Consider the following 26,943-nt stretch of genomic DNA (forward strand, 5'->3'; position numbering starts at 1 on the left):
GATGATTTTAATTATATTATAATTGTAATTTATTGTAATTACATTTACTTGAAACTGAATAAATTCTCTGCAATTGCTGCTAATTTGTGTATTTTCACTGCATTGGCAGCTAATTTTACAGTTTTTTTTTCTTTTTAAGCGTTGAACTGGCCTGCAAAGAAACATATTATTGCCCTTACCAATTAAAGTAGATTTTTCGTCCATTTATCTCCTTAATTGCCCAAATCTTATCTCAATACATGTAAAAAGGGCCATACAGTGTGAGATATGGCAACAAAAGATTGATTATACTATTTTTTGTCCAATTAGACAACCGATTATAGTAAAATAAACTATAATGAAATATTATAATTCATATCATATTTGTCTTTTGTCAAACGCTTTTTGCTTTTTGTCAACGCCTTTTGTCTCAAAACTTCACAAATTAGCGAAATATAAATCATAATCTATTGTTAGGGAGGAGCGAAGGCTCGTAAGAAGCTCGTATGAAGATTTCCAAAAAAATTTTTTCGAGGAAACGAAAAAGATTAAAGTTTTCCTTTCTTTAAAACTTTCTAAATGAAAACGACTCGACCGCTTTGTAGACTGATATACAATCATTCGTTTCCTATGCCAATATGAGAAATCAATTTGCTCAGATGAATTCTCTTCATATTTGGAAAATGATGGAAAACGCTTGAGTAAAAACACTGTTAGTGAGGACATCAGTATTGAGTCATCATAACTTTATGTAATTTCGTTCAAGGTCAACCATTGGCTTCAATCGTAGTTCTAATCCAGTTAAGCAAATAGGGAACACTTGCAAAGTAACTTCCCCCTGTGCACATGTCGTTAACGTGGATAAGGTGTACTAAAACTGAAAGTTTAAGTGAAGTTTTAACTGAAACTGAAGATTTAGCTGAAAGTGGAGGATTAAGCAAAAGTATAATCGAAGGTTTAATTGAACATGATGTTTACCCGTCTTAGTAAAACTAAAGGTTTAACTAAATGCTGGACTAAATTTGAAGGTTTGGAAAAAGGTTTAATTAAAACTGAAAGTATAACTAAAAGTAAAGCTTTAATTGAAGCTAAAGATTTAACTGAAAGCTTAGCTAAAACTGGCGGTTCAACTGAAAGTAACGTCTAACTAAAACTGAAGGTTTAAGTAAAGGATTAATTAGAAGAAAAATTTTAACAAAAACTGAAGGTTTATGTAACGGTTTACCTTAAACTGAAGCTTCAACTGAACTCTATTTTCCTAATGACCCTAGCCGGACAAAAATTGGCCGCACTGATGGTACCAAGCAAAAGTGGGACGTAAGATAATGGGAATAATCACAAAAGAGAGCACTGATACTAATATTTAGAGCAGTCTAATATGTGGGGAATAATAAAAATAAGTGCAGCTTAGAATTGACAGCTGTGGCTTAATGCTGCTCCGCTGCAATTACGTAGAAACCAAAATTTTAACGTGATATCAAACGAGTATTAAAAGCTCACTAGCAGCATTTTTTCAAAAAAAAATATGTCGTGAGCTCCTCGAAGGTGTTTTCTTTTTCTGCAAAAGTTTAAAATATTTCAGCGGTTAACGTGCTGGATGTGGGGAGTGTGTCTACTTTGACTTTAAAAATTTTAAATATAATTCTTTTTCGAATTTGATTAAAATTATCTGACTTCGATGATTTTAATTATATTATAATTATAATTTATTATAATTACATTTACTTGAAACGGAATAAATTCTCTGCAATTGCTGCTTAATTGTGTATTTTCACTGCATTAGCAGCTAATTTTACAGTTTTTTTCTTTTTAGGCGTTGAACTGGACTGCAAAGAAACATATCATTGCCCTTACCAATTAAAGTGGATTTTTCGTCCATTTATCTCCTTAATTGCCCAAATCTTATCTTAATACATGTAAAAAGGGCCTTACAGTGTGAGATATGGCAACAAAGGATTGATTATACTATTTTTTGTACAATTAGACAACAGGTTATAGTAAAATATACTATAATGAAATATTATAATTCATATCATATTTGTCTTTTGTCAAACGCATTTTGTTTTTTTTGTCAACGTCTTTTGTCTCAAAACTTCACAAATTAGCGAAATATAAATCATAATCTATTGGTAGGGAGGGGCGAAGGCTCGTAAGAAGCTCGTATGAAGATTTCCAAAAAATTTTTTTCGAGGAAACGAAAAAGATTAAAGTTTTCCTTTCTTTAAAACTTTCTAGATGAAAACGACTCGACCCTTTTGTAGACTGATATACAATCATTCGTTTCCTATGCCAATATGAGAAATCAATTTGCTCAGATGAATTCTCTTCATATTTGGAAAATGATGGAAAACGCTTGAGTAAAAACACTGTTAGTGAGGACATCAGTATTGAGTCATCATAACTTTTTGTAATTGCATTCAAGGTCAACTATTAGCTTCAACCGTAGTTCTAATCCAGTTAACCAAATAAGGAACACTTGCAAAGTAGCTTCCCCCTGTGCACATGTCGTTAACGTGATTAAGGTGTACATTGTAATGACTGGCAACCCCAATAACGCAATCTGGCAACCCAGATGAGCAGCCGAATTTGTAAAGTGGGTTTCCCTCATCCATGTAACATATGTTAGTGTCACTTCCAAACTGGGGAGGAAAAGTGCAGATTTGGTCAACTGGGCAGAAGTCCAGGTCCAGAAGTCCGTCATAACGAAATCTGCTCGCTTTCAGTCTCGCCTCTATTAACCACTTTTGCTTCCCCAGTTCATTAAATGCCAATTTAACTAATTAGATCGATTCAAAACTCGGATATTTTTCGTTTGTGCCCTCGCAGTTTGTTATGCTCCCCCCCAGTAATAGCTATTACTGGGGGGGGGAGGGGGTATAACGTACTGTAAAATTACCCTTTAAAATGGAATTCCACCCATAATGAGGGGGGGGCACTAACAGTGCAAAATTATTATTTTTGCACTCTTTAAACTTTTTCCCCTTTATTATTGGGCAAAATTCTCGGCCCGGGAGAGTACCGACCATTGCATGGTAAATCTTTGTATAGAGATGTGACATGTGCGCTTGGGGGATCAAATAAAATGCGCTCACTAAGCTGTGGACTAAACGAAAAAGATCTCAAACTCAAACCAATCGAAAAGTTGGCAGAACCTACTTAAACTTCCATTAAAAACTTGACACTCTCATTGCATCAAAGCAATTACATAAGAAGCGCGGTTTAATTTTAAAAGCACACAACCCCGAAGCGTAAAATGTTTTTCGAAACTTTGGGCTAATATTTTGATTCCTTGCTGGTCAATCTAAGCTATAACGTAGTTTGTCAACAGCTGCAGTCCTGGGTTAATTTTTGATATCAAGCACCATATATGATTTCAAATTTTTCTTCTTTGATTGCATGAAAGCATTGTGTATGATTTGATTTTTTTTATTTCATGCAAGCATCACATAAGTTTTCATAATGTCCTTAATTCACTTTAAAGTACAGTCTTAAAGTAAAACCAAAAAAATCATACAAAATACTGGTGCGGTGAAAGAGTTCGTAAATGAAACTTTATGAAACACAAGGTTACTTGAAAACTGTATCAATAAGTGTACTTGTATATGTAAAGAACCGCAATATAAAATTTTGCTGGAAATTTAAAAAGTCTTTTATAAAGTCTTGTTTTGTAGCTTCTTAAACAAATTCCACTCTATAGTCTGGTTCAAAACTGAAATCAATCTGAAATGAACATTTGTCTCACTTCTCTTTATTCATAGCCTATGTCACATTGCACAGAAGCGCGAGACGGAAAAAAACAATCACTTTACGATAGCAGTTACATGTGAATGGCATTTTTTTTTTAATAAAAAAGGATAAGCTAATGTTCTGATTCCTTGCTAGAGAAAAATTTGTCAACAATTGAAACAAATATTCCGTAATTTTTCTTAAATAACTTCGATGTTTATAGTCGGAAAAACTGCTGAGCAAACAAAAACACGTTGGATTATGATTTTTTAAAGCATTAAAAAATTAGAGCAAAGAATATAAGCATAAATATACCAAATTAGCGTAATTTGAATTACATAAATTATATCTGGTTGAAACAATTGACTGAAATATTTAATTAACTCAATTGCTCAGATGAGAGTCATACACCATCTGTAGAGTTAGCTTTCTTTCTTTCTTTCAATAAAAACATCGCCAATAAAGCAATTGAAGGTGACTGGTCAATTGTCCACTAATTGTTCTATTTTTGAATTGAAATGTTAAAAGTTTTCAATTGGTGTCAAACGTGAGCAGCAATCAAAAAATAAATTTTGGCTATAAAATGTTACTTTTATCCTTCAAACTGCCGAATAGATGCCAAAAATTTTTTTTGTTTCGGGAAATTTGAAAAGCTAATACACTACTGCAACCGATGGACCAGTACGACACCAGTTACTTGTGAAGAACAAAGAATAGCAGCCAGTCGTTCCTTTAACATTCTCACTTCATTTCTTTTGCTCTTTTTGCAGTGATTACATTATTCGTATTGTTGTCTTATAAGCAATCTTCAAACAATTCTTCTTACAAATGCTGCTTAAGATCCGATTTGAAATTATTAATATATCACTCTGCCACGAGAACGTGTAAAATTACCATTAGATCCAGTCATAAATAAGTTATTTTATATACTGCTGAAAAAGTAACGATATTGGTTTGTCATTTAAGAATTAAGAAAAATATGAGTTTCTTGGCGATAACTCAAATGAATGTCAACAATACAGAAAAACGATTGCCGAGATCTCATTATTTTGGCAAGTAGTTGATTTATCAGGCAACAGCCAAGTAAACGAGTACAGAAGAACAATTAGGCCTCTGAATTGAATCTCCAGGAATTTCATATAAATTTGTGCAGAAAAGTTTCAGAAAAAAAACTTGTTCAAAGTTGTGGAAATGGGTATGTTTATCCCTAAATACTAATGACAAAATGTGCGTTTTTTCCACGATGAAATTGATTAAATTTCACGTTTTGCGTTACCATATTCTATCGCTGAAAAAGAATTATAAAAACGGAGAAAATGTTTTGTCACTTGGTTCCAGAAAATGCAAAATTTATTGAAGTTTGTCTTTTGAACACAGGCAAGGTCGTTTTGACATTGGCCACATAATTTGTGCTTTTTGTTGACTTACTTTGTGCCTGTTTACATTGCCGTCGCTCGATAAATCAAATATTTGCCAAAGTAATGAGGATCACGGCAGTCGTTCTTTTGTACGTGCCTCTTATAATTTATTTTTACGATTATTTTTACGATAATTGTATAACCAGAGCAGGTATATTCTCGAAATTCCGGGTCACTTAACAGGTGTACTCACGATGTCCCGGGTCACTTTACAGGTGTATTTACGATTTCTCGGGTCACTTTACAGGTGTATTTACGATGTCTCGGGTCACTTTACAGGTGTATCTACGATGTCTCGGGTCATTTTACTGGTGTATTTACGATGTCCCTGGTCACTTTACAGGTGTATTTACGATGTCTCGGGTCACTTTACAGGTGTATTCACGATATCCCGGGTCACTTTACAGGTGTATTTACGATTTCTCGGGTCACTTTACAGGTGTATTTACGATGTCTCGGGTCACTTTACAGGTGTATTTACGATGTCTCGGGTCATTTTACAGGTGTATTTACGATGTCCCAGGTCACTTTACATGTGTATTTACGATGTCCCGGGTCACTTAAAAGGTGTATTCAGAGGGGGTGAATTAGTTGTAGTGGTGGGGGTGAATTAACGTAGGGGGGGGGGGGGTGAATTAACGTAGGGGGGGGGGGTGAATTAACGTAGGGGGGGGGGGGTTGAATTAACGGTAGTGGTAGGGGGAGTGAAGGGGAGTGTGTGTGTGTGTGTGTACGTGTGTGTGTATGTGTGTGGTAGGATAGTCCTGTGGTGTGATGCAGAATGGCGTGAATATGCCTGTTGTGTGATGCAGAATGATGTGAATATGCCTGTGCTGTGATGCAGTATGGTGTGAATATGCCTGTGGTGTGACCGACAATCAGCGCTGAAACAGGTTAAAAACAGTGTATTTTAGGCTGACAATCAGAGTTGAAACAGGTTTAGAACAGAATGGTTTTAGGCTGACAAGAGGTATACAATAATGTTAATTAAACTGATAATTGTATGAAAATAGTAATGGACAGATCAAAATCAGGTTAAAAACAGAATACCAATTTTATTCTGAAAAATAGACTGATCAGTCTATATTTGGACAGGAACATAATATGTACAAGTGTAAAAATGGCTATATACAGTCTATGGATTTACACTGGTTCAGTACTGCAATGCTTTGGATGGTCAGCCCGGGATGCCTCTTATGTGCCGTAGAATACAATCTAGATACCAGCGGCCGTCTATCACAGACAGCAGAGCGCGTCCTCTAACCCACAAGGGACAAATTATAATAGCATTCTCTTTGCTCATTTGACCTCTATTTTGCTCTATTTTTGCTCATTTGACCTCTATTTGCAACTTTGGTTGGCTTGCCTTTCGTATTGCTTGGCCGCCACCCTTTTATCAGACCAGTCTTTGGTAACATTTCTTCGTAGCTAAATTTTCATCTAGCGAAATCATCATTGGGCGAGCTTTTGGGTCTTATATGAGATTTCATTTATATACCAAACTTCTAAAGAAACAAGAATTTATTAAAGTGCAATCAGCAATATGTCGTTTTAATCCTCACTTAGTAACTTGCGAGACTTTTATGCAATATTATTCACCATTTAGCTTTTGTTTTAATTTCTGAATTGAATCATCTGAACATGCTTGGCAGAGAACTGTGAAAAGTGCGAGTATATATACTTGCTGAAATAAGCTATTTACCAAATAACCCGTGAGCAGAAGTAATCAGACGGAACAACCAGAAATATAATGTTAAGCGAGGTTTTCTATCTGGACTTATTGATGACCTCTGGATGACCTCTGTATGACCTCGTATCATTTCAATGACCAATTTACGCTTTTCTTTGGGCTTTTGAAGACGCTAAAATAACATGTTATCTTAATACGCAGTGAGCATTGAAAGCTCGAAGGCTGGGAATTTTTTGAAAAGTTGTGTGAGATAAGCGTTTAAAAGTTGTTCGTTTTCTCTGCAAAATTTTTACCTATTTCAACTGTTAATGTGGTGGACAGGGGCCTTGTGTCCATTTTGACAAAAAATTCTTGTGGTAGGTTTGAGTTCGTATAAATAGTCTCTGTGAATTTACGTTTAGTTTGAGTGGTAAATTTTAATCCATTTATAATTAAATTTACCTGAAAAAGAATATATTCACCGCAATTACTTCTCAATTATGTAATTTCACTGCATTCGACAGCTAATTTTACAAAATTTCAGTTTTAGGCGTCGATCTGGGCTGCAAGAAAAACATTACAAGCCAACTGGCCAATTAAAGTGGATCATCTATTACCTCTTTAAATCCACAACACTTTATATTTTAATACATTAAAAAGGCTCTTTTGCGAGTAAGATGTTGCGACGGTGGCCGCCGTATTGGCCGACAGGGCGTTTAGCCGACAACCAAAAAATGAGAAATTTAGCCGACAATTTAAGTAAAATGAGCAATAAAACTTATTCTGAAGCTGTGATTGGCCAATTTAAAACACTATTTCGTAAGCGGACAAATATACCGCAGTTTTTTCATCGACTAGTGTAACGAATGTCTATCAACTAGCGTAACAAAGGTTTTTTACCGCATCTGGCCATGCCTCGCGGACCATGGCCATGCCTCGCGGACCATGGCCATGCCTCAGCGGCCCGTGGGACTTGATATGAATCTATCACAACCGAACTACTGATTTATGGACCAATGAGACATTTATGACCAATTATGATAAAACTGTCGGCTAAATTTCCCATTTTTTCCTTGTCGGCTAAACGCCCTGTCGGCCAATTTTCCTAGCATCTGTTGCGACAACGTAACGATTATACTAAGTGGTATATATTATTAAACAATTGGTTATAGTAAATTATACTATAATAAAACATTATAATTGGTATGATTCTTTTCAATGCAGTCTTTACATTGAAGTTTTCGAGGAGTGAGTTATAGAGGAAACAAATCCAGATTGAAGTTTTTAAACTTTGAAAATTTTTCCAATTTATAGATTGATTGAACAACATTTGCTTCCTGCGCCAATATGACGAATCGATTTGTTCTGATAACTTCTCTGCAATATGAAACACCGCTTCTTGTGAAGAACGTAAGTTGGGATTCATCATAACTTTTTGTAATTTCGTTCAAGGTCAACTATTGGCTTCAATCGTAGTTCTAATCCAGTTAAGCAAATAGGGAACACTTGCAAAGTAACTTCCCCCTGTGCACATGTCGTTAACGTGATTAAGGTGTACATTGTAATGACTGGCAACCCCAATAACGCAAACTGGCAACCCTGTTGAGCAGTCGAATTTGTAAAGTGGGTTTCCCTCGTCCATGTAACATATGTTAGTGTCACTTCCAAACTGGGCAGGAAAAGTGCAGATTTGGTCAACTGGGCAGAAGTCCAGGTCCAGAAGTCCGTCATAACGAAACTTGCTCGCTTTCAGTCTCGCCTCTATTAACCACTCTTGCTTCCCCAGTTAGTTAAATCCCGGATTGAAGTTTCTCTGATTTCATGCAAGATTAAGATATTATGGATCTTTTCCGTTTGTGCATCCCCCATTATGTTATGCCCCCCCCACCCACCCAACTACAGAGCAAACCGGGTCGAGAAAAAATATGTAAGAAATGCGCTGAAATGCGCTGATTTTTCAAAAATTTCCGCGCAAAAACCTTACATAAAAATGCGCTAAATTCTGCTGAAATGCGCTGAAACTTTGCAAACAACGCGCTGAAAACTATACTGAGTTTTCAAGAAATAGATATCACTGAGAATCGAACCCTTCTCTCCGGTGCCTCAGCTTCACTCAATCCACTGCGCCCTTGATACTTTCAATTCTTCCTATTTAGTTTGATTTTATAGCAATAGACAGTTTAGGACAGTAAATGCGCTGAAATTATGTAGGAAATGCGCTGAGTTTTCTGCGCATTTCTTAGATACTTTCAGCGCTTTTTGGTGCATTTTTTTTTAAAAAAAGTTAATAGTTAAATAAGGAAAATTGAATGGTTCCAAATGAAGGAATCGGTGTCAAAAAGCGTTTAAATCCACTAAATAATTTTAAGGAATGCGCTGAAATTCGATTACATTTCTTACATATTTTCAGCGCTTATCAGGGCATTTTTTTATGAAAAAGTTACTCGTTAAATAAGGAAAATTAAATGGTCTGAAATTAAGGAATTGTTGTCAAAAAGCCAAAAAGCGCTTAAATCCACTAAATAATTCTAAGAAATGCGCCAAAATTCGAATACATTTCTTACAAAATTTAGCGCAAAATTGTAATATTTTTGCGCTGAAAAATTTGAAAAGCTCATTTCAGCGCAATTCAGCGCATTCAACTCATTTCTTACATAATTTTAGCACATTCAGCGCACTTCTTACAGATTCATGCGCTGAAGCGGCGCTGACATCTCGACCCGGGAAGTGTTATTACATGGTAAATCGTTATGTAAAAATATGGCACGTGCGTCAGGAGGGGTGCAACTGATATGCACCCACTAAGCGGGGGGGGGGGGGTGGCACAAACGGAAAAGATCCGATTTGATTTAGCATTGTTTATGCTAGATTTCTTTTTTCGAAACTACAAAACCAAAAAAAATCTTATATGATCCTTCGACATGAAATCAAGTTCTTCTATACGGCCTCTGATTGACGTAAAAAAAATTCATAAGTCAAGCATTCGAGAGAGGCCAGAATTAATGCTTTAAAAAGTGTACTAAAGATATCATATATGACTCTATTGGAAATTACTTTAGGAAAACAAATTACATCTGTAGGACGTCACGAAAAAAGTCTTGTAGGAGCATGTACCGTGTTAAACGAATTCTACTGAATAGTCTGGTTCAAAACTTAAACTTATGTTGCGGTTCTTTACTGGTGGTGAAAATACGAACAGTCTGTCAACAACAGCAAAAACTTTTAGTAAATTTCAATGATCGATTTCAGTGTTTTTCATCGACAAACTGCATGAGCAAATTAAAAAACTTGAATAAACATCTGCAATGAGTTAAAAAAATTAGAACGAAGAAAAAATTTATCCTGGGTCTTTCGCGTTCTATATGACAAGGAGGCTCGGTAATGTGCGTACGCACATAATATTCAGACCCCGCTCAACCACACTCTTGGCTCAATTGGCTAGCAAATACAAGCAAAAAATTCAGAAACATACAAATTATTCAGTAAACCACAAATACGAAAACATAAAGCCACGCTGAAGGGCCGATGGGACCTGTTGATAGTAGGACTACTAGAAAATACAATAACAAAAATCAAATAACAAACATTAATTACGACCAAAACTCGATGCCTATATTAAAAAAAAATACCAAAATTAAAATCGCTTAGACAAAACCTAAACAAAACACAATAAACTATACTTCAATGAAAAGGATTTTGGACCTCTCCTCAAGGAGACTGGGTAACAGGTCGACAAAAAGAGCAAAAATGTGCGAAGTTCAAAAATACGTTTCCATTTTTAAAAACAATTTTTCTCAAAGTGATTATTATTAAAGCCTTTAACTGAAAATAATAAAGTGTTCATTTATATCTTCATCGAAAGCAATTGCGACCTTTCATTATCCAGTATACGTCAGTATACATCCAGTATACGTTCATTTATAAAAACAATTTTTTCTCAAAGTGATTAATATTAAAGCCTTTAAATGAAAACAATAAAGTGTTCATTTATATCTTCATCGAAAGCAATTGCGACCTTTCATTATCCAGTATAGGTCACACCACTATAAAAGAAAGACAAATACCGGCAAAATAACAAAAGTTCAAGTAAAATGGCAGTGAAGCAGTTAAAACGACAAATCTGTCACCAAGAGCTTCAAACACCTTCAATTGCACGATATTGCAAAACCAACGGGACCTAACATTAAAGTTAGGAACTGTCATCAAAAATTTAGAACGAAAACAAAAGCCTTTACAATGTACAAATATATAAAAATCACAAACTTTTTATGAAATCTCTTAGTAAGATTAGTAACAAAGCCAAGAAACAAACGATTGAAACTAAAACCGTTATAAATATTAAAAAATAGCTCACACAAAAAGCGTCGTTACCTGTCTTTACAGAGAATAAGCTATAAAACGGCCGAAAATCTATTTAAAAAATGGCGAAGCTAAAAAATCCAAATAAGTTTTTGAAAACAAATAGTTTCAAAAGCCGTAACAGACATAGGATTTCGAAAAGTTGATCTATTAGGTTGCAACACCTCAAGAAGCCAAATACGCTAGTTTATTAATGAGACCGAGTCACAAGACTACAAAATAAAAAACGAATACAGACAAGCCCAAACTTCTCAAACAATTTTACCAAATCACATTGTTCAAGGCTCTATAATTTTAGGCTGTTATCTGCATGAACTTTACATCATCACTTGTTTCTCATCTTAACATCAACTGGTCTTCCTTTGAAAGGACTACTTAGACATCACAACAAAAAGAGGACCAAAATTTGAACAGTATAGAAATCTCGAAATTTTTAAAAGAAAATGAATGGTAGAAGCCATCAGTCAAAACATCTAACCAACCAAGAAAAAAAATTTTGAATTAACAATATTAGTTGAGACTTTTGATTAGTGAGGTTGATTATATGATGAAAAAATAAAACCATAAAAAAGAAAGTTGAAAAAACGTTTTTTTTTTTTTCAAAAATATTTATTCGAAAGTCATTGAAACAAATAGCTATAAACCAAAAAATTTTGAAAAATTTCAGTTATACGTCTTTAGGATGCAATTGAGACCTATCATTATCAGGTATGTGTAGTACAATAGCAACAACCACATGAAACACAAACATAGGCCAAGATTAAAAAAATCCACTTATTTTTGCGAGAGAACTGTGTTTCAGCCAGAAAGCATAAAACATTCAAAAAACAGTTAACATTTTCAGATACACCTTTTCTCAACGTTTCCCATTGTTCCCAGTTATCTTATGTATCAAGTGGACCTGTCAATGATTTGATATTTTGACAAGGAAACAAAATGAACTTATAAAATATTCAATTTTTCACAAAATACGAAAAAAATGAGAACTTGTAGTATCAATTTCAAGAAACCCTCATTTACTTATAAAACCGTCGAAAACAATAATTCATAACTCAGAGGAAATTGGTTTCTCCTGTTTTTACCGAGTCTACGCCTGAAGTTGAGAAAAATATGATAAATTACTTGAAAAATTGAAAATTTGACCGATTTTTTCTTAAAACAAACGAATTAACAGTCCTAAGAGACATTAGATAACGACTGAAAATACTGTCTAGATTCATTTTTACTTCTTAAAAACAATTGGGCCTTTGATCCGGGAGACTAAGTCATTGTACTACAAAAAACTTAACAAATGAAAGTAAAACATAGGAAGTCCATAAATTTGTACGAAAACAATTGGTCAGCCATAAAAACCATAAGCTTATCACTGAAATCGTAGGGTCTCTGTCATTGGGAATCTTTGATCATAAATAAGATCTGTCAATAATTGAGTCTTGGTTTGATATTCTTGTCAGTAATTTACATAAAAAACTATAAATGTGGAAACTTCCGTTTTAAAAAAGGCAGCGTCCCATTAAAATCTAAAATTTTTTTTAACCGTAAGGATCCATGTTGAGATCAAGATCAGCCCTGATATTGCTGAGCGGCTGAGAAGACGCTCATTTGTTCAATAGATTGCGAATTAGATCAATTTAAAAGCGCATTTTTTCAGTATACCGAAAAAATCCTAAATTTTGTATAATTATCGAGTTTAAAATTGCCAGAAAATTGCAATATTATAATTCACGAACACTGTTTAGTGAACACGCCGGCTGGAGTACATATAGCTCTTTTTGAGCTTACAAAGAATATGAGCGCAGTTTCAAGATGTCAACTTTCAGCAAATGTGAAGAAAGTGGGCTAAAAAACGTATTTGTTCCCATTTTTGACGAAAAGAGTCTGAACTTTGAAAAATTTTAGCAATAGTTCTAGTCACAAACACAAATCGAACAATTCAGCAGCCCTACTCTATTTTTAAAGATAAAATAAATAACAATACCATAAGCAATGTGGAAAAACTTTACCAAAAATTAATGTTAATTTGGAAAAAAATACGGAGAATGTGAATTAAAACAAGGTAAGGTGTTCTGCTATTCACAAAACTTTAAATCTCGATAACTCACTTTAAGAATCGAAAATCGAAAAAATATTTTTAATTCCATATTCTAGGCTGGACGGGCTTTCTAATGATACCACTCACAACTCTCTACGATGATTATATCGATCAGCCAAAATTGTCTGAACAAGAAAAAATCTTTGAGTATATAGTTCCTCCCCCACTAAAGTGGGTCGGAACAATAAATTAATCAAGGCTATACATCTTTCAGGTTTTTACTATATTGAACTTACTTTAAATCTAAAACGTCATCTCTGATTGGAACGACTAATTTATCTATTCGTTTCTATCTATGAAAGCCAAATTGAAGGTTATGCAGTATCTGCAGTGCTAGATTTCTTTCATCAATAAAAAAACATCAGAATTAAAACTAGCAAATATCAAACGTGTTTGTCGTCTGTACATAAGAAAAGTGAATAATCAATTCTGCTAAGTGCACTAATCATTCTAATGTTTACAATTTGTTGTCATTTTAATTGTTATTTTGCGCGCCATAATAAGTATGCGCGCCGTTATAAGTATATTTTAGTTACAAAAACTACACTTAAAAGAACAGAACAAAAGAGAAAAGGGAACCAAACGATTTGTCGCTTCTACGGTATTAGAAACATAATGCATTGCTCAAGCAAATCCGTTTCTGACTCTAACAAACGAAGTGAAGATTACAAAAAACTGCTGCAAATTAGTTTTGAAAATAAATAGCGCAGTCAAGTAAAAAAAATGTGGCCGAGACTTGCACTTCTGGTAATTTCATGAAAAATACCCGATAATCCTGGCAAATTCTCGGAGGGTTGCCACAGGTAATTTCCTGAGAAATATGCCGCCCAGGTTGAGGTGCCATCCGGAAGTGACCTCTGATCAGACCGTGCCATACGAAAGTAACCTCTGATCAGACAATCCCAGACCAAAGTATCCTCTGATCAGACTAAAGTGCGCTCGAAACACCGTGTGCGCTCTAAGTGCGCTCGAAACGGTCTCTGATCAGACCCTTCCAGACAGAAAGGACCTCTGATCAGACCAAAATCAGACAATTGTCCAGACGATTGTGCGACCATGGCCCAGACCAAACCAAGAACATCGTCCAGACGATTGTGCGCTCCAAATCGCATCTGATCAGACTATTGTGCGCTCAAAAGTCACTCCTGATCAGACTATTGTGCGCTCGAAATCACCTCACCGCACGAATTTTGTTATAATATATTCATTTCAAACAAAATGATGCTTGCATTATTAAATTCATCTAAAGAAAAGACCATTCTAAAAGTATTATTGCTAAAGAAAAAATAACCCAACTCCTGAGAAAAATTTATATAGCATACATTAGTGCATATTTCGAACTTACTGGATGAATTTAGACAGCTTTCCATATAAAACATCGTATTCTACAGTTAAACAAAATTTCCTTGTAAGGGGACTGGCATGATCTATCAGCTGTACCCCCTTGGTTCTGATCAAAGACATCAGACTCTAGATGTGCCTCTGATCAGAATGCTGCTTTCTGTTGCTTCTTGGCAGAGCCAACATCTCTTGGTGAGAAAAACAAAAAATCAAAAAAAAAATTCAGCACGAAATGGACTCTGATCAGACTAATGTGCGCTTGAATCCGCCAATGATCAGACAATTACCATCCTGAAGTGACCTCTTATCTTACCATCCCCAGACCGAAGTGACCTCTGATTATACCATCCCCAGACCGAAGTGACCTCTGATCATACCATCCTCAGACCGAAGTGACCTCTGATCATACCATCCCCAGACCGAAGTAAACTCTGATCATACTATTGTGCGCTCGAACCAAATCCCAGACCCTGTAATTTTGGTCTGGGAACACACAGTGTGCTTTTAGACTTGGTCTGATCAGAGGTCACTTCCGGATGGCACCTCAACCTGGGCGGCTTCACCTGGTAATGTCCTGAAAAGTTGCCCGTTTATCTTGGTAATTTCTGGGAAATACCTGTTTCTTCCTTAATTTCCCGAAACGTCTCCCGACTCCCCTATTATTATAACGACCAATACTTTAAATTACACCTGAATGTCTGTCCCGTAAGGTTTCCTGGAAACTGTCCGGCCCAGAAATTAGTAAAATTTGTTGCAAAAAATACCTGGCAAACTCCATTAATACCGGGAAAAGCTTCACTGTGTGCGACCCCTTTTTCAATTCTGCGTTTTTGTTTGTATTTAAATTGTAAAAATCACCTCTATTTAATAATTAAGTTCTTAAAAAAAGGATAAATCGAGAAATGGATGCAGAATGATTCCCCTTCCACTTCTCAAATTATCCCATATTCTACATCACAATAAGGTGAATAGGAGGAATACTCTTATTTTCAAGCATGAGGAAACTATGAGCTCTTTTCTGTTATTGCCCCCCCCGCCTTATATACGGAGCAGCTCTTCTAACACTTTCAACATAAAACTCAGCACTTCCGATGATCAATTATCTTGCAAATTTTTCGAAGAATTGCGCTCCCTGGCCAATATATTTGCTGGTTACGTCTTTTTTTTCAAGTCTCGTATCAGTACTTGTTCAAAGCTATCGTCATATCACTTTTTGCATTTAGCAGTCCAAATGGAAGTCTCAGCCACCTTTCGCACGTCCAAAATTCAAGTCATGGCCTAGACCAGCAAGTTGAAAAGCAGTTTGGCTGAGACAAGCTAAGACGTGCGCTTAGACTTAAAAGACATGAAAAGTCCAAAAAATCTCAAAATACCCAAAGGGTCCAGAAATGTAAAAAATCAGCAAAGGAATTGTCGAAAACAGCTCCAGAAAACGTAGAATTTCGTCAAAAATTGGTCCGGAAAACGTCTATAGGTCCAGAAAAATAGCTCAAATTGATATCCAAATTCAAATCACCGATAATTATAACCACAGTCTGTAACAAAATATATATTATGCTAACTGAGGGTAGAACAGACTCTTTAAGTGGATTATATTCAGTTACTAAATTTTTTGCACGATCTTGATTTTCACTCTGACTCCCTTGGGGTCGATTTTGAGATCGATATTGAGGTCGATAGAGATTTCCGATCAGATCAACCGTTGTACTGCAAAAAATCTGTCTGCAGATGAGATGCGGGCCTATTACAGCACCACTTAATTTCAAATTTTCTCCACGGCCGGAAAATGAAGTTTCAACGATCTGAAAATTGCATCAAAGTTATAGAATTTTTTTCAAAATTTGGGCCAAATACGTGCAAACACAGATGGAAAATGGTTGAAAATGTCCCAAAAAAATCTGAATTGACCCATTGTATCTCTCCGCTTGGTATCAATTGATATCAGTTTTAAAGACCCCAAAAAGTGGCTGAAATGTTAGCTCGAAACCGTTGCAAGTAATAAAATTTTTCGAAATTCAGAATTTTCAATCGAAAACGTTTGAAAAGTTAGCTTTTACTTGTGAATCAACTTGCGTGTGTTACCCAAGTCTTGGCCAAGACTTGTAAGCATTGCATTTAGACTTGGCGGGTACTGAAAAACCAGAACAAAACAATTGTGCCCAGTACTAATAATGGCTTGCAGTTGGGTGCGGGATAAATGTAGTCAATTCGATGAAAAAATCACCGCCAAATGCCAAAGTTCACCGTAACCATACCAAAACTAATCGCTGTTTTTCGTTTTCAACAGTTTGAGACTGAACATTGTAAGGGTATAGTTAAATGACTGCTGAGAGATGGAAACAAATTTGGCCACGAAGAAGAGCCTTAGCATTGAAAAAACTGATTGAAGGCCTGCGCAAACATCACAATTCCAACAGTACAGCGGAAAAATTCCGAATCCCAATTCCAAATGAGTATTGAGCAAACGGCTGATTCATGTCTCTTTTTGGTGTTTCAGACGGTAATTTCAGTTTCAAGGCAAAAAACTTGTGAATTTTCAAAAGTATGATCGGTTCCGTTCTACCCTTTTACAGAGTCTCCCTAGTTCCAGATCCCCGAACATAAACGACGTAAAATAACGTCGGTACCTTCGATTTCAAACGTAACAGAGCTTTTCGGTATCGTCAGTTTTGAACGCAAAAGAGTTTCGGTATCGACATTTTTGCACGCACGAGAGATTCGGCGTCATTGTTTTTTTGGATGCAAGAGAGATTAGGTATTGTCATTTTTGAACGCAAAAGAGATTCGATATTGTCATTTTAAGACAAAAGAGAAATTCAGCATCATCATTTTTGGGAGCAAGAAAGATTTTGCATAATCATCTTTGAACGCAAGAGAGATTCGGGATTTATAATTTTGGGCGAAAGAGAGATTCGGTATGTTCGGCTTTAGAATATTCGGTATGTTTGGTCTTTAATCGTAAGAGATTATTGTATGTCTGTTTTTAGACTTAAGATATCGCCATTACGCTTTGTTCCACATTCAAGACATCAAAGATGCATGAATATTGATCAAAGATGTCGTTTTCCAGAAAAATCCAACCATAGTTGCTCTTCTGAATTCGCCTAGCAAAAAAATGATCCACGAGCAAACCTCAAAATTAAAACTGTTCGCAAAGGCTGCATGAGTGCTTAACTTCTGAATATTTTACAAAAATCCTGATGTCTTTCAGCTAACAGAAAAGTTATCAGTTCTAAAATGAGTAAGAAAACGTCAAAAGTGGATGTTTTTACGAATGCCTGAGACCGATTGCTACGTATGATGTCCTAAACAGACATAGAATGAAAATTGAAACTTGAAAAAAATTGCACTTACGGATTGTGTGGATGGGTCTTTTTTCTCCACTGTTTTCCAGCAAAATTTCTGCATCAACTATATGGCTTGAATACATGCCCAAAATTTCTGCATCAACTGAATACAAGCCCATAGTTAATAAAAAACTAACGAAATCATTCTTGTGTTTGATTTGTGGCAGGCTCAATTAATTCTGATCTGAAATCAACAAAAAATTTGAGACTTTTGACTGAATTGAATTTTCAGCAATGATTTTTAGACATACATAACTCGCTAATGTACACTTCAAAATAACAATTGTCAGCCAAGAATTCGAAGCAAAAAACATTACATAATTTACTTGCAATTCCAAAACCGGCCAGTACTGCCTTACTGTTGTGCAGTTAGATACGGGGATCCAGTGAGATAGGCAGCAAATGTTAATGATTCGAATGCGGTAAATTTTTGTTCCAGTCGCGGTGAAAAAAAATTCATAGCTCCGACTCGCTCCACTTCTTAAAAAATTTCAGTGTTGTCCTAACATTCATCAATGTATGATTTTCGCAGTGCGAACATTGTTCATCGAAATTTGCCGCATTTCTTAGATTGTTTACTGGTTAAGTTTCGACCCGGGGAGGTGAAGTTTTCACGTTTCTAGAAAATTTTATTAAAAGGTTACTTTAGCTGATTGCTCAATAAATTCTTTAATTTGCTTCAATGGTTTCAGAACAAGGTTTTTGATTATACCGTCAAAAAAATAGAAGCTTTGACCGTTTTTTTATCAAAATTAAACTACCTTTAGCTATTTGAACTCTTGAAATGGGGAAGCTAGTGTCCCTTTAAGCCCTGTTGGCAAAATCAAATCCTGTCGTGAAATGGATCCGAGCCCACAAGTTCCAAGAATAGTTCCATGATCCACACCTTCTGTACAGAGAGGAATAATTCTGAATTTGGGCATAAATCTGTTCTTCGCTGCCAGCTTTAGAAGGACTATGTCTTCTCTGTTCAGTGTGTAGTTATGGCTGAAAAATTAACCAAGTTCATATGTTTAAAGGCGGGATCTATTCTGTCCCCCCCCCCCCCCCCCCCCCCCCCAGCTTAGTGAGCATAAATCTTTTATGACCCGCAGGCGCACGTGCTATTTTTTTTACATAGTAACGTGCTATATAACAACATATAATTTGTAACTGGGGGCGTGAAAAACACTGGGGGGGGGGGACAGAATAGATCCGTTTAAAGATATCACAATAGACCTGGCCGTTCTCTAATTTGCTGGAAAATAGCTATACTGATTATAATAGTTTTTAATATTATAATTACCGTTTTATTTATTTGTTACTTTCTGATAAAGGTATTTCAATTTTTTCTGGCCGTTTTCAATCATTGACGTTTCAATCGTACAAGCCTTAACTACATACAACCCTTCGTCGCATATTTCGTTACCTTTCTCGTTAAAAGCATGTTTCCTGTTGTTTTCTTGTTGTTATAAAATTTCCTCGCCCCAATTTCGTGGAGCGCAAGCTAAATAAACTGATTTTTATAGACCCAATACAAAGCAAAATTTTAAAAGGCACGTGAATGTTCAAAATATAAGTTTTAGATGGTTTCCGATGCAGTTTTTTGATTTGTGAAAACAGCGCAAACCAAGATCTTTTTGGAGATCAATGAAACTCACAGCCGGCCCTTGACAAGGTAAAATTGGCATTTTTAAGGATAAAGGATTCTCTTAACCAAAATGAATTTTGTTCACCTCTGAATTTATTAGCTCCTCTATTGCTCTGATCTGTCTTACTTAGTACATAAGAGCACTATTCTCAATTCTTAACACGGCAATGATTTGCCAAAAGCGACAAAAATAAAAGCCTAAGGGAATCGAATAGAAAAATTCCCCTGTGAATCAGCTGGAATTCGCCTACTAATCCACATGAATTCAATGGCCTCATAGTTATGCCTGTTATGCTCTCCCATAAAGAGGAATGTTGTCAATCATGAAGAGGAAAGTTGTTTATATAAACCAATCAGATCTTAGAGGCAATATCCAACGCCCTCCTCCCGCGTTTAATGAACATATATCTTCTACGGTGTCAGGACAATATACCCAATACCATAATACCCCATGCCATAATACCCAATTCCAAAATACCCAATGTGCCAAAATACCCAATGCCAAAATACCCAATGCCAAATTACCCAATGCCATTATACCCAATTAAATTATACCCAATCCCAAACTACCCTATTTATAATTTAATAGTTATAATCTTGAAATTAAGGTATAATCCCACAATTAGAGTACCAGTCTACCATTAAATTCAAATTAACTAATTAGACGCAATTTAAGTAAACAAGACGCAAAATTATCACAGAAACTGAATTGTTCAAAGAAACTTGACTCGTTATTCTAGTCTTTAAACTTGGCCAAATATAGACGCTAAACATGAGCGAAATAACTTGGGGTACGTCCCAACAGAACCGATTAACTTTAATCCTTGATGGACATGAGTTTCAAAAGAAATTAGAAACAAAAACTACTACGCATTGGAAATGCTCAAAATGGAGCTCTTATAAATGTAAAGTTACGGCCATTACCACTGGAAAACAATTACTATCCAAGAAAAACGAGCACAACCACGAAATTGTTCCGGGACATGTACAAGCAAAACAGATCATTGGTCAAATGAAGGAGACGGCGAGAACGGAACAGAACCCAGTAAATAACATGATAATTGCCAGCAGTCTGTTACCAATCGGGTCCGATATTGCAACGCAGCTGTCTTAGCCAACCAGATCTGCTATAAATCGGACACTAAACCGCCAAAAAGCATCCGAGAACTTACAGGAAAAAATTCTCCTGGATTTTGAAAAAGGGGCAATCAATATCTTCTCAGAACAATATCCAGCAAGTGAAATAAAAGGCTGCTATTTTCACTTGTGTCAAAGTTTTAACAGGAAGCTATGCGAACTCGGTCTGAAAAAGGTTTATGAAAACAACCCGGAACTAGCATTGACTTTGCGAATGATTCCTTCACTCAGTTTTGTCCCTGAGCCAATGGTATCGGCCTCTTTCGATCTTGTAATTGAGGAAATACAAGATGTCTGTGAAATTGCTAAATTAGACACAGAGTATTTGCAGATGATAGACGACCTAACTTCCTACTTTCAGAGGACGTATATCCGAGGCGAAAAAATTGGCCGTATCAATAGAGAACCTCAATACCCTTTGGCACTCTGGAACCACAACAAAGATGCAGCTGAAGGCTTAGCAAGAACAACAAATGCAGTTGAAGGCTGGCATTTGGGGGTTACATCCCTTTTTCAAGGCAACCATCCCTGCATAAGGACTTTTCTGGAGAAGATATCACTCGATGCCGCTAACCAAAAATTCAATATTATTAAAGCCTTAAGCGGAAAGGAGAACAAAAGCCGAATGAAGTACAGAGTTCTGAATGAAAACGTCAAAAATATTGCAAAAAACTTTAAAACTGATGATGTTGTCCCATATTTACGTTCACTTGCTTACTATACACATTCCTGAGCTTTTATAATTGTTATTCGTGCGTTTGGTGGTGTTATTGAATAAATTTTTTGTAAAAAAACTTTACTCAAAAACTAGAAGAGCTAGAGAGCTGATAATTTGACAGTAAAATTTCTGTGTGGGGGTACTTTTCTACCTTCCACTCCCCATGCACTCCCAACACCACCCATAGCTGGTATCGGCAGGTTTTCCTGACTTCTTCCCAGTTCTTTAGTTTCCAATCTTTTTATTAAGTCAACTTTTAATTTTTCGTGAAAATTTTTTAATCGCCGGAATTCGAACCTCCGCCGTGTTTTTTGTTGCATGCATTAACCGCCGCGCCAATTCCGCTTTGATGTTTGCAGTGATATTTTTGTTATCTTTTATGTGTTAAGTTTAAACAAATTTAACCTAAAAGGCGATTTGACCTAAAAGGCGGTTTGACCTAAAAGGCGGTTTAACCTAAAAGCGGCATTTCAATTGTCAAGTTGTTTGTTCTCTTTTATGTTTTTCTGTGCAAGCGTTCTAAAAGTTGACGTCATTTCTTTAAAGCACAATTAGGCCATACCATTTCGCCTTTGAACTTAAAATGAGCATTCTTTATCAAAGTTAGCATCAAAGTGATTATTGTTATTATTACGATTGGGTATATTGGCATTGGGTATTTTGGCATTGGATATATTGGCATATTGGGTATAATGGCATTGGGTATTTTGGCATTGGGTAGAATGGCATTGGGTATATTGTCATGTAACCATCTTCTACGTGCGGACGTGCTGAAGGGGGGGGGCTTCATCTGATCAGAGGTGACTTGGCCAGTTTCATGTGTCAGTGCATATTCAGCTCATAAATATGGTTAAAACAATCACGTGCACATTTTAAAACGCCAGAAGTCTGCTGTACCAGAAGTTAATATACTTTGTCAAAGTTTGACTTCCGTGAACCTTCGTCATTATAAAAAGTGTACGTTTTAAGAAGCTTGCGTCATTCTGCAGAAGTCACTCCGAAGTTTTGACTTAATACCTCGAAATACTCCTGTTTTACAATTCGGTCTATCCCCCCCCCCAGACTCCCTCTTTTTGATGGCCAAACAGTGATCAAGCATAATAAAACGCTATATCATGCTCCTGGGGCGTCATGAAAAAATTTCAACTCAATTTCGAAGTTTTCAAAATTTCTTTGATTTTTTTATATGATCATTGAAAATAACAACGTTTATTATGTTCATGATAGTTTCATTTAAAAAAATGATTCTGCTTTTGTCTGAACATTAGGCAAGGTAACTTTACCCTTGAGACACTATGATTCAGTACTGATTTAACGTTTTACTATTTATGATGAATTAGTACTTATTTACTATAGCACTCGAGTCCTGGAACAAACTTAACGTAAGTTAAGTTTGTTGTCGTGTAGTTGTGCTACTGTTAACTGACGTGCATGAGTTCGGAATATTATTTTTGATCAAAGAGTGACATAATTAGCTCTGCTAGTGACGATGGATTGTAATACTTAGAAACTAAGATTTTTGTAACTTCCGTAAGCAAAAAAAAAACTTTTTTTTGTAGCTCCGTAAGCAAAAAAACTAATTGTCAATCTGGCATTGAATTAAGGGATCTTTTCCGTTTGTGCCCCCCCAGTACGTTATGCTCCCCCCAGTGACAGAGCACGTGTCATTACATAGTAAATCATTATGTAAAAATATTGCACGTGCGTCTGGGGGGTTGCAAATAATATGCACCCACTAAGCTGGGGGGGCACAAACGGAAAAGATCCGAATAAAGATGTCCTGATAGCCCATTGCGCAATGTCAATGGGTCTGATCGGAGCTAACTTGGCTCGCGCACCTCAAACTGGGAAGCCAAACCTTCGAGTCAACAAATGGAATAGAAAATACTAACTTTGGTGCTCTGAAGAACTCTGCCACTCGAAATCGTCTATCCTCGTTGGGCACCCAATTTTCGGAGTTTACGGAAACTTCGACTGATATCCTGTACCCTAAAATAGTTTTCGAATGATTTTTGTAGCCATCCCCAATGATTCGCTAATTTTTATATTCCCCGACAGATATGTAAGTACTAAAAACGCGACAAAAATGCGAAAGTAGCGGTGATTGCGTTAAAATTATGTAAGAAAAGCGCTAATTATAACAAAAAAATTGCTGTTTTAGCGTTGATCTAACCTAATCAAGATCTCAATTTAGCGTTCATTGTATATAAATTCAACGCTGAAGTGACAAATTTATTACCTAAGCGTCTGTTTTGGTTTTGATTGTACATAACTTTGCTAAACATCCTAATATCTTAACTTCATTGAACTTCACAAAACTTCTCAGATAACTTCACTTTGAATTTGTTAAACAACAAGGAGACTCGGTAATGTGCCTTTGCACACAAGGTTCCGACCCCACTCATCCACATTTTGGCTTAATTGTCTACTAAATGAGGATAAGAAAGAAAAACTTTAAAAATTCAAGTTTTTTTTTGAAAATAACTAGTGTATGAATAAAAAATGGCGTCCAACTCAAATCACTAAGTGGACTAAACAAAATGATGGCCAGAGAGATATGCCATTATTAAGAATACGAGACAAGACGAACAACAAAATCAAATAACAACAACAACAAACATTATTAAAAATCCAAAACTCGATTTCTATCTGTAGAAAAATTAATAACAAAGTCTAAATAGCGGAAGACAAAACCTAAGCTAAACAAAACAACTAGTTCATTATTCTTCACTACAAAAACTGGAACCAGTCCTTAATGATATTCGGTAACAAGTGGACAAAAAACAACAACAGGCTAAATAACTCCCATTAAAATTATGCTCATACTTTTTTGAAAGCAAATGGTTCCAAAGTAATGAAAACACTTTGATATGAACAGAAATCAATAAATACGTTTGTAATACGATCATTTATAACTCCATAAGATAAGACAATGGGACTTTTCATTATTATGATTTTTTCATACGACTACAAAAAAATTAGCAAGCACAGAAAAAAAACAAAAACTCAGGACATTTGTGAGAGAAAACGGCGTCGAAGCCGTCAAAACCATAATCAAATCCATAAAAATAAAAACCGTTTGATTGATCGTTTTTTGAACTCCAATCAAGTGATACATGACCACCTATTGATGAGACAAGTAGACAAGAAAAGAACAAAGTTAAAATCATCGTTTTGTAATTTTCGCAAACAATTCATTCAAATGTCATGAAAAGGATTACATTTTCATTGCAGTAAAAAATTACGATTTTTTATTCCCTGAAACAAAACCATCGAGATCAAATTTGATCCGAATATGTCCTACGTTTACCAGAAGAACGTCAATTACAGACAAAAGCCAAAAAAATGAACTATTTTTTTTCGAAAATCGAATATCGGAGCGATTGAAACCATATTGAATTTATTTATATTTTAGATGTGTTACATTTTGCTTTTTCCAGCCAACAAAGTGACCGTTTTAAGCCAGCAGTTGTGACCTGTTATTAATGAGATTAGGGAACATATAGACATAAAAGAACAGAAGTAAAAAAACTTTTTTAAAACAATTATGTTTTTTATTAAGTTATTTAGATTATTAGTAAATTTTTACACTAAAATTGCTTGCCAAAAAAGTTCGTAAAAAAATCATCGGAACGTTGATTTATACACGAGAGTGCAGATAAAAACAATGTACCATAATGGAAACGTTTTTCCAATTTTGGGGATCCATTTGAAACGCAAATGCAGTTTAGTTAAAATATCCGACAATTGGCTTACGATTGCATAACCAATCTGAACAAGTGTCACAAAAAAATACAAAAAAGCACGAAATTGCTCTTTTAAGCTGTGTATTTGAAAGTGTAAAGAAGCATTGGAACTGCTGTCAATTTATACATATTTAAATATGTGTAACAACCCTAGTCGATTTAGGATGTTAATCTTGAAAGCATCTTGCAAGAATTTGCAAGCTTAACATCTTCTTGCAAGATCTTGCAAGATTAACAGTATTTTGCAAGAATCGTGCAAGATCTTGCAATATTAACAGTATTTTGCAAGAATCTTGCAAGATCTTGCAAGATTAACATCCTCTTGCAAGATCTTGCAATATTAACAGTATTTTGCAAGAATCTTGCAAGGTTTTGCAATATTAACATCCTGTCTCGACTAGGGAAGCCGCACATCACCCGGCTTTTGAACTAGTTCTTTTTGTAACTAAGTTATTTGCCATTGTAATGCAGAAGTTTAATCGGTAACGCTTTTAAATGCAAACAAATTTCTAGGAGCTACAAAATAATGCTACTTCTTTTTCTTTACGATGATTAAACAAAAGTGAAAAAGCCGGACTCATATGTATACACTCGCCTATTTTGGAAAAAAATGGCGGAACAGTGGAAGACCACATGGAAGACTTTAGCAGAGTTACGTAACTTCAAAGTTTAAAACCTATGGAATTATCCATACCAAAATCTTTCATTGTATAAGCTGTTCTGCTAAAATTTTGCAAAAGACTAAGCAGGTTCAGCGCCTTTTCTTACATTCAAATGCGTCTCCATGTTCTATGTGTGACACGCATTTGGCTGCTGTCACAATCCAATTTTGTCCGATGATTGTACCCCCACAGAAAAAGGGCAATCGTTTGCCCGCATCCAGGAAGATGAGACGCGCATAAAATGGAAGCGATGGAACATCAGTCCCATTAATAATGCTCGTTATAATCGATGATGCAAACTTTGGGTTTTGTGAAATAAAAGAACTTTCAAATATGAAAAGGTTAAAATCATAGAACTTTCCTTTTTTAAAAAAATTGTAAGCCTATATAATTTTTTGACATATTTTTCCATCTATTAAATTACAGTACAAGTCTTGCGCCTGTACCGAAGAAACCTTAGCTTCCAAGAAAGTTGCTATGTTAGATGAATGTTCGGTACGGGTGCGGCGCTTTAAAAAAGACCCTCTAGAAGAATTGATTTATAGTTCATTTTTACAATATATTAAGATGCAAAAGTGGAATCCAGATAGAATGTGACTTAAGTTAGTCGAAAATTCAGAACCAGTAGATTTGCATGTAATGTACAAATCAGTAAGAGGAAAGTTCTAGAATATCAACCTCTGGTGAAGTTGAGAAAACTTTTGACCATCTGACAGATACATTTTACATTGAGTGTCCTCAACATACAATAAAAACAGAGATAAAAGTAATGAAAATATCATATTTCCAATTTTGTAAAACAATTTGTTTTGACTGTTATTATGTTGTTTTGATAACTTTTTGAGTTCAAAACATCATAACAGTCGTAATTTGCAAGTGATTCAAACTGTCATAGTATATTTATCATACCACATTCAAAGCCGCGTTGTAAGTAAGGTCAAGCCAAACTTTTGTTTAAAGGTCTGAATAATATATTTCCAGTGTATTTCATCTGCCAAATCTTGAACTTAAACTGTGAACCAGTTTACTATAAATTAGTTGTTTGCCGCACTTTCAATTTCTAAAGCACAGAGTTATGATCCTTTTACAGTTCTAGAAAAAAAATGAACAGAAGAATAC

The 26,943-nt window shown here is 35.5% G+C and overlaps 1 protein-coding gene across 1 annotated transcript; it reads right to left on the reverse strand.

Annotated features, from left to right (window-relative positions):
* Positions 1-7,943: 7,943 nt before the first annotated feature.
* Positions 7,944-26,717, reverse strand: LOC142351783 (thrombin-like enzyme agkihpin-1). Its single transcript, XM_075403951.1, has 5 exons — positions 26,503-26,717; positions 25,931-26,148; positions 23,309-23,405; positions 18,734-18,918; positions 7,944-8,553 (listed from the first exon to the last, which is right to left on the reverse strand). Exons 1-5 carry the CDS (start codon positions 26,604-26,606, stop codon positions 8,246-8,248), a joined length of 912 nt encoding a protein of 303 aa, XP_075260066.1. The 5' UTR covers positions 26,607-26,717; the 3' UTR covers positions 7,944-8,245.
* Positions 26,718-26,943: the final 226 nt, after the last annotated feature.

Source organism: Convolutriloba macropyga, chromosome 13, assembly GCF_964194025.1.
Source record: "Convolutriloba macropyga chromosome 13, txConMacr16.3, whole genome shotgun sequence".
NCBI lineage: Eukaryota > Metazoa > Xenacoelomorpha > Acoela > Convolutidae > Convolutriloba > Convolutriloba macropyga.